Source organism: Oryctolagus cuniculus, chromosome 1 (assembly GCF_051225735.1).
Source record: "Oryctolagus cuniculus isolate XC-2025 breed Fujian yellow rabbit chromosome 1, ASM5122573v1, whole genome shotgun sequence".
Lineage (NCBI taxonomy): Eukaryota > Metazoa > Chordata > Mammalia > Lagomorpha > Leporidae > Oryctolagus > Oryctolagus cuniculus.
The window spans coordinates 59,742,143-59,751,291 of NC_142867.1; the positions used below are offsets into that span (position 1 = coordinate 59,742,143).

Consider the following 9,149-nt stretch of genomic DNA (forward strand, 5'->3'; position numbering starts at 1 on the left):
ACCTTTCTCTCTGTCTCTCTCTCTCACTGTCTAACTCTGCCTGTCAAAAAGAGAGAGAGAGAGAGAGAGAGAGAGAGAGTTTGTGGCATAAAACCTGTTACAAAGAATTAGTCATCATTCACTTTCCAAGCCTAGTACACAGGAAGTGCACAACAACAGCACTATCAGCATCTGCAGAGTGGAAACACTGGGTGGCCCATCCAAAGCTCTGGTGTGTAGCATTCTCAGCATGATTTCTCCCCTACTGGTGCTACTAAGACATTTGAGGAAGAGAAAATCAGAAATGGCTTTCAATTCTCAGAACTATGAGCAAAAAACTAAACAAAACAAAAATTAAAAAGCAAAGTCTTTTAACAAATTGAAGCATAAAGAGAGAGAATAAGCCAATTCGGGGTACCTGTTAACAAATACAATAACTAAGTTACTCGGATATTTTATGTAACTGATGACTGTGTTTCATTTATTGCTGGCAACCAATAGGCAGAAATAAACACCCATGGGAGAGGAGAACCAGTCCTCCGTGACTGAATTTGTCCTCCTGGGCCTTTCCCAGGATCCAGAGACACAAGTGCTGCTCTTCTTCCTCTTTCTGAGCATCTACCTGCTGACCGTGCTGGGAAACCTGCTGATCCTCACGCTCCTTCACATCGACTCCAGACTCCACACACCTATGTACTTTTTCCTGAGAAACCTGTCCTTTGCTGATCTCTGCTTTTCGACTACCACAGTGCCCCAGGTGCTAGTCCACCTCCTGGTGAAAAGGAAAACCATTTCCTTCGCTGGGTGCTCCACACAGATACTCGTTTTGCTCCTGGCTGGGTGCACAGAGTGTGCACTGCTGGCAGTGATGTCCTATGACAGGTACGTGGCTGTCTGCAAGCCCCTGCACTACTCCAGCATCATGACACACTGGGTGTGTGTCCAGCTGGCTGCAGGGTCCTGGGTCAGTGGGGCCTTTGTGTCCCTGGTGGACACCACATTCACACTGCGTCTGCCTTACAGAGGGAAGAATATCATTAACCATTTTTTCTGTGAGCCTCCTGCCCTTCTGAAGCTGGCTTCAGCAGACACCTACAGCACAGAAATGGCCATCTTTGCCATGGGTGTGGTGATCCTCTTAGCTCCTGTCTCCCTCATCCTCATCTCTTACTGGAATATCATCTCCACCATAATCCAGATGCAGTCTGGGGAGGGGAGGCTCAAAGCTTTTTCCACCTGTGGTTCCCATCTCGTTGTTGTTGTTCTGTTCTATGGATCAGCAATATTTGCCTACATGAGGCCCAACTCCAAGATAATGAATGAGAGGGATAAGATGATCTCTGTGTTCTACTCGGCAGTGACACCCATGCTGAACCCCATCATTTACAGTTTGAGGAACAAAGATGTCAAGAGGGCCTTCTACAGAATAATTGCAAATTAGCAGGCTTTGAAGGTGGTGATCTCCATGATGACCAGTAGGGATCCGTGGAGAGAGATGGTTGTCTTGTAAATTGTTCTTTTTTTTTTCCATCTCTCCAATTTTGGTTCTTCTATTTTCTTATAGTCTTCTCAGATCATTTCCTCTGATTTAACAGCCAGGCACCTCAGTAGACACAGGAAAGACACTAATTTAATTTAAAGGAAAAAGGATTAAGGAGATTGAAGGAAAGTTAGGTCGTAGGGAAGGAAGGAAGGGGTGAAAGTACAGGAGGAGAGGGGAAGGAAGGAACTGGGAAGGAAGGAAGAGGAAACAGAGGAGGGAGACGAAGATGTGAAGGAACAAGTAGAGGGAGGGGATGAGGAAGGAGGGGAAGAAGTCAAAACAAGCCAACAACTTAAAATAAATATGGTTTTATTTTATGTCAAAAAGAGAAAAAGATTCAATAGACAACACAAAACTATCACAAATGTAAGAATCTGTTTTGGCAAAAAGAGTGATTGCCTTTATTCTTGCTTGTGATTACCATGTAACTTTTGAAAACCTGGATCCCTGGTACCTTTATGGAGTTTGTGATATATTAATAAAAATAAAATCTTCCATAGTGTTTTATTTATTTTTAAAAGATTTATTTATTTCTTTGAAAGGCAGAGTTACAGAGAGAGATGGAGAAATAAGGAGTGGGGGAGAGAGAGAAAGAGAGAGACAGAGAGAGAGAGAGAGAATCCTTCATCCTTTGGTTCATTCCCCAAATGACCACAATGGCCAGGGCTGGACTAGGCCAAAGTTAGGAGCCAGGAGCTTCATCCAGATCTCCCTCATTGCAGGGCAGGGACCAAAGAGCTGGGGTGATTGTTTGCTGCTTTCTGAGGCACATTAGCAGGGAGTTGGATCAGAAGTAGAGCAGCTGGGATTTTAACCTATGCCCATAAGTGATCCCTATGTCTCAGGCACTGAGTCAACCTGCTGAACCACAAAGCTGGCCCCCATAGTGTTATGTTTCTAACATGGTCATCCAGTCTAAAATAGAAATTGCTTCAAATGAGGAAAGTACATTTAAGGATTTATATATTGGAATTTCTCTAAGACTGTGTAAGTTAGGAAAACATAAATAAGGCTAAAAAGAAAATGCATCTAGATTAGAAATACATTGAGTTCAATAATAAAAACATGCCCAACTTGTTCTGAGGAGAGCTAAAGATTAGGAGATTTATGGGATAGTGTGGAACAATTGAGGATAAATGTGATAAAAGAAGATTGAGGGCACTGTCTTAAACATTAGTTAGGCACTTAAACTTCGTAATGTAGACCAATATTACATGACATGACATACAATGGTCCCTGTTGCTAATTAAAAATAATACTTCTATAAGTTCAAAATGACAGAGAAAAGTAGTGGCTGAATAAGATACTCCTTTACTGTCTCCCAACAGAGATCCTATTTAGAACAGTTATTCCTGCACTAATATACATTTACCTAAACTAAAGGAGCCAGTGGACAGGCATATATATAGTGCCTGCTATAATGAGAAGACAAGACAAATTGAGGAAAGAGGAAGGAAAGAGTTCCTGTGTCATCCCTCCTCTAATTCTAAGCAGCACCACATGGAGAGGGGGAGTGCTAGGGGACCCAGTACCAGGCCCACTATGGTGAAACCCAGTGCTAGGCAGAGTCCCAAAGCAGCTGGTCAGACTACCTGAGTAGGTCAGTCCCCTGAGGCTCTGTGAAGTTACCTGTGTGGCTGCTCATCATTCTCCAGCTGTGGCCCCACCCCGCTTCAAACTTCAGACACTGACAGGGACCCCAGCTTACAAGTGGGAATGCTGTGCTACATCCATCTTTGTCTATAGGATGGCCACACACTCACATGACCTGAAGGAACTGGTGAGAGCCCATGCCTGCAGAGAGGCACACCATTCACAGAGCTACCAGTGAATCTGCCCCATGGAAGGGACTGGTGGTGTAATCTCACAACTCCTGTGGCCCAACCAATGAGAAACCCATAGACATCATTGACTAGGTTTTACTGAATTTGTGTTTTGAAGAAATATGGGCACTTCATGTACATTGCTAAGATTCTTAGTGTAACATCTGTAAACATTGTTTTAAAAATAGAGCTGCTCTCTGATGCATGTATCCCACTGCTCTGGCAACATGCCAGTGAAATGAAATCAATCTATTTAGAGACATCTGCATTCACAATTTTATTGTAGCACTATTCACACTAGCAAAGGTACTGAATCAGCAAACTTGAACCAATAGATGAAAGAATAAAGAAAATATGGTATGGCTCAAAGGCTTAAGCCACTGTCTGTAACACCAGCATCCCATACAGGTATTGATTCAAGTTCTAGCTACTTTGCTTCCAATTCAGCATCCTGCTAATGTGGAGGGAAGCAGAAGATGACCAAAGTAGTTGGGTCTCTGTCACCACATGGAAGTCCTGGATAGAGTTCCTGGCTCCTGGCTTCCTCCTGACTCAGTCTAGAGTGTCTTTGCCCTTGGGGAGTGAATTTGCAGATGGAAGATTCTCATTCTCTCTCTCTCTCTCTCTCTCTCTCTCTCTCTCTCTCTCTCTCCCTCTCTCTCCCTCTCTCATCATCAGTATGGCATTTACTGTTCACATTTATATAACCATTCTGGTATTCTGAACCCTCACCAGAATCATTCATAACTCTCTGTTTAGAGCATTCTTGATTCTCTCTATTCTCCTCTCTAACATTTTTGCAACATTTTACAACAACCCAATCCAAAGGGCTCTTCCACATCTTCAGGTTTAGGTATAGCAATGATTCCACTCCTAAGTACTGATGTTCTGTATTAGTCAACTTTTTATCACTGTAATGGAATACTTGAGGTAACCAACTTCACAAAGGCAAAAGGTTTTTAGCTCACAGTTTTGGAGCTTGAAGTCCAAGATTGGGTAGTCCCATTGGTTTGGCCTCTGTGAGGGTGGTAAATGCAGTGCAGGCATATTGGGGACAAACAATCACATGGTCTGCCAGCAAGCAGAGAGTGAGGTGGGGCCAACCTCCAACTTTTATTAAAAAAATAACTCTGACAAGATAACTCATTACAACAATATTCCCTCAATGAACTAAGGACCACTAACTACCTTCTAAAACATCCACCAACACCCAATATTTACAATCTGTGTTCCAAATCAAGTGTTTTAATTTGGAATGAGTTTGAAATACCTATTAAATATGGCAAATAGGCAATTTTTCATATAAATGTGTGGTCTATGTTTTTACTCAGATCTTTGGACTGAGTAAATATCATGAGCATGATATTTAAGCTTTATTAAAGATGATATTATGGAGAAAGATATTAGATGAAGTGGAAGTCTGATTAACTACCATGGTTTTAACCTCGGCATTTGAAGAGAGAGACACCCAAAAAGGTAGAGTTATAGAAGTGAGAAGGTAAAGCAGGAGTGTGTGGGGTCTGGAAGTAAAGAGAAGAAATATTTTCCGGAGGAAGCAGATGTCTAACTGTGTCAACATTGCTGAAGAGTTGAAGGAGGAGAATGTGGAAGTACCTTTGCATACTTTGTGTAATGTACAATCAGGGTAGCACACCAGTGATGACTTTGGCAAAGAAAAAAATCTATGGAAAGAGACCAGAGCTTGATTGCAAGAGGGTTAAAATGTGACCAGAGGACCATCAGAGGAAAAAGTGGGCATAGATACTCCTTTCATGAAGAAAAACTAAAATATAAAAAGTGACAGTAACTGAAGGGGATTGGAACAACAGAAAGGATTTTTTTATGATGGGAATTATCAAACATTTGTATTCCTATGGGTATGATCCAGGAAAGTGGAAGGAAATTACTGTAGAAGAAAGTGATTCTGAGGATTAGAATACTGGGGATATCAGTGAGGTTTAGAACCAAGGTCCCAGTGGAGGTTGGTCATTGACAGTTGAAATGATGGAACATTTGGTATGTTTGCACATTTAGGTGAGTGGGAAATTTAAAAAGGGGAAGACCAGGAGCTTTATGGATGAATTTTCTGTTCTAGTGAAATATGGCACAAGGATAAGCAGAAACTGAAGATATGAAATGGTATTTTAAAAATAGAATGGAGACTAGCTTTGTGATGTATAGTAGTATACACTAGTATTGAAGGAAAAGCTGATTAGTATTAAAAATTTATAATTGACAAGTTAATTTATAAGTTCAATATTTGAATCAAATTACCAGTTGGCTTTAAGATGTGGATTATAATATCAAATCTTTTCAGTAAGAAGAAAATATCAGTAGGTATAAAACTCTCATAAGAATTGCTATGTAGACAAACTTAGAGTGCTCTGATATTGTAGGCATGGTGCATAACCATATGTCTTTATTATTAAGGTCAGAAACAAAGCAACTAAAACTGATAAGCACATTAACATGTTAAGAAATAGATAATATAAAAATGTGAAATGAGACTCAAAATAGCAAATTGGATGTGAAACTGAGTGCAGTTTAGAGATTTTTTATAGTATTTTATTTCTTTTGTGATCTTTTCAAATAATTTATGATCAATTTTATCATTTCAACAAGCTATCAATTCAATTAGCATTTTTAATGAAAAGGTTTTTTGTGAGCCTCATGGCAGCAAAGAACAAAAATCTGTAAATGATATACTAAAGGGGACACAGAATAAAAGACTCAAAGCCAGAGATGAAAAAGGAGACACTGCAACAGACACTACAGAAATACAAATGATATTAGCAGCTGTTATAAACAAATATATGACAACAGACTTTACTGCAAAGGTGAAATGGACAAAGCTCTGAACACATACATCTTACCAAGAGTGCATGAAGAAATGGGAAATCTGAGCAGATCAATAATAACTAACAAGATTGAATTACCAAAAAAATTACCCACTAAAGAAACACCTATGACCAACTGACTTCATTCATTTTGCCAAATATTTAAAGAAGAATAATACCAATTCCTCTCAAAACTATTCCAGAAATTGGAGAAGAGGGAATTTTTCCTAAGCCATTCTGTAAGGCTAGAATTACTCTGATATCAAAACCAGACAAGGACAGAAGAACAGCAAAAAACCAAAAAACCCTACAGGACAACATCCCTGATGAATCTAATGAAAACATCCTCGGCTGGCGCTGTGGCTCAATAGGCTATTCCTCTGCCTGGCGGCGCCGGCACACCAGGTTCTAATCCCGATCGGGGTGCCGGATTCTATCCCGGTTGCCCCTCTTCCAGGCCAGCTCTCTGCTGTGCCCCGGGAGTGCAGTGGAGGATGGCCCAAGTGCTTGGGCCCTGCACCCCATGGGAGACCAGGATATGCACCTGGCTCTTGCCTTCAGATCGGCGCAGTGTGCTGGCTGCAGCAGGCCAGCGGCGGCAGCCATTGGAGGGTGAACCAACAGCAAAAGGAAGACCTTTCTCTCTGTCTCTCTCTCTCACTGTCCACTCTGCCTGTCAAAAAAAAAAAAAAAAAGAAAAAAAAAGAAAAAAAAAGAAAAAGAAAAGAAAACATCCTCAACAAAATACTAGCAAACTTAATCCAAAATCACATTAAAAAGATTATTCAGCATGACCAAGTGTGATTTATCTCAGGAATGAAGAATGGTTGAACAAACCAATTAATCATCATTCCATACCAATAGAATGAAAGAAAAAAAGCTATGTGATCATCTAAATATATATGGAGAAAGGCATTTGATAAAATTCAATATCTTTCCATGACAAAAACACTCAAAAATTAAGTATGAATGGAAACGTACTTTAGCATAATAAAGGTCATATATAATAATCCTACAGCAACATCACATTCAATGGTGAAATATTGAAAGCTTTCCCTTTAAGATGAGAAGCAAGTTATTGATGCCTGCTTGTCCAACTTCTATTCAGAGTAGTTTTAGAACTCCTACCCAAAGCTACTAGGCATAACATGGATACAAAATTCGTCCACTTTGAATAAAATAGCCCAAGACTGAACTCATTTATATATGGTCAATTGACCTTTGAAAAGAGTGCCAAGAACATAAAATGGTGAAATACTTTAAAATAAATGGCCTTGGTAAAATTGGATATACTTATGTAAAAGAATCAAATGAGACCCTTGTCTTAACCATACACGAAAAGTAACTTGAAATGAATTAGACTCAAGTGTTGGACTTGAAACTATAAAATGCTTGGGAGATAACATGGGGATTAAAGCTCCTTGATATTGGTCTTGGCAAGAATTTTTTTGTGTGACACCAGAAATACAGCAACAAATGCAAAAATAATCAAATGGCGCCTTCACCACCACACCACACCAGATGCCCAGTTATAAGTCTTACTTTTAGAGATATAGTACCATTCTATGGTTGTAAATTGTGTGTGTCAGCTTGATTAAGCTGAGATGGCTGATAAAACATTAATTCTGTGTGTGTCCATGAGGTTTTATTTTTCTGGAAGAGATTTGAATTTGAATCAATAGACTAACAAAGCACCACCCTCAGCAGTGTGGGCAAACCATCTAATCCACTGAGATCTCACATTCAATAAAAAGATTGAGAGGTCAAGGAAATGTGAATCCTCTCCCTCTCCCTTTCCCTCTCCTTCTCCTTCTCCTTCTCCTTCTCTTTCTCCCTTTCCCTCTCCCTCCCTTCTCCCTCTCTCTCTCTTTTTGTTTCTCCCTCTCTCTGTCTCTCTATCCATCTCCTCCTGCCCTTGGACATGAGAGTTTCAGATTTTTCAGGCCTTCATGCTTTGAAACTTAAACCAAACTCACCCTCTACCATCATTTCTGAGGTCTTTGGCCTCCAACTTCAAGTTACTCATCAGCTCCCCTGATTCACAGGCCAGACAATGGCCTGAATTATACCAATGGCTTTCCTGCTACCGCAGCATTCAAATGACATGTGTCACCTCTCAGTCTTCAGAACTATGTCAGTAAATTTCTATAATAACTCTCCTCTTATGATTCTTTTTTTGACAGGTAGAGTTAGACAGAGAGTGAGAGAGACAGAGAGAAAGGTCTTCCTTCCATTGGTTCACCCCTCAAATGGCTGCCCATGGCCGGCGTGCTGCGCCGATCTGAAGCCAGGAGCCAGGTGCTTCCTCCTGGTCTCCTATGCAGGTGCAGGGCCCAAGCATTTGGGCCATCCTCCACTGCCTTCCCGGGGCACAGCAGAGAGCTAGACTGGAAGAGGGGCAACCGGGACAGAACAGGCACCCCAACCGGGACTAGAATCCGGGGTGCCAGTGCTGCAGGTGGAGGATTAGCCTAGTGAGCTGCGGCGCCAGCCACTCTTATGATTGTATAGGATTCTTTTTTAGTTCTTCTGGAGTGTACTAATACACAATTCCTGGTGATGTTTTGGAACTATGTAAAGTCATTTTTGTTTGCCATAATGATTTGAAATTAGGGGCACTGCTGACTGACATCTAATGGCTAAAGGCCAGGGCTACTAAGTGCTAGTCAATGCATGAAAAGGTTTTGTATATTCTTACAATTCATAATAACTTTGAATGCCTCACAGAACATTTAAGCATATAGGAAACCTGTTTATCATCATATGAATCTAGAACCTAACTCTGCCAAGTGTCTTATAGAACCTAAGGCAAAATTTTTTATGCAGATGCTGTATTGGGGTGTACAAACCCAGAGAAGCAGAAGCTTTGGGAAAAGAGTGAATACAGAGCAGAATGTTCAAAAAGTAATGTACAAAGAATTAGTTTTCATGAAGTTGGCCCGAGACTCACTAAGACTTTTTTTATTG

At 40.7% G+C, this 9,149-nt stretch overlaps 1 protein-coding gene across 1 annotated transcript; it reads left to right on the plus strand.

The window, feature by feature from the left end:
• Positions 1–496: 496 nt before the first annotated feature.
• LOC138846505 (olfactory receptor 2D3-like) lies at positions 497–1,420 on the plus strand. Its single transcript, XM_070062523.2, has one exon. It carries the CDS (start codon positions 497–499, stop codon positions 1,418–1,420), a length of 924 nt encoding a protein of 307 aa, XP_069918624.2.
• The last annotated feature ends 7,729 nt before the right edge of the window (positions 1,421–9,149 follow it).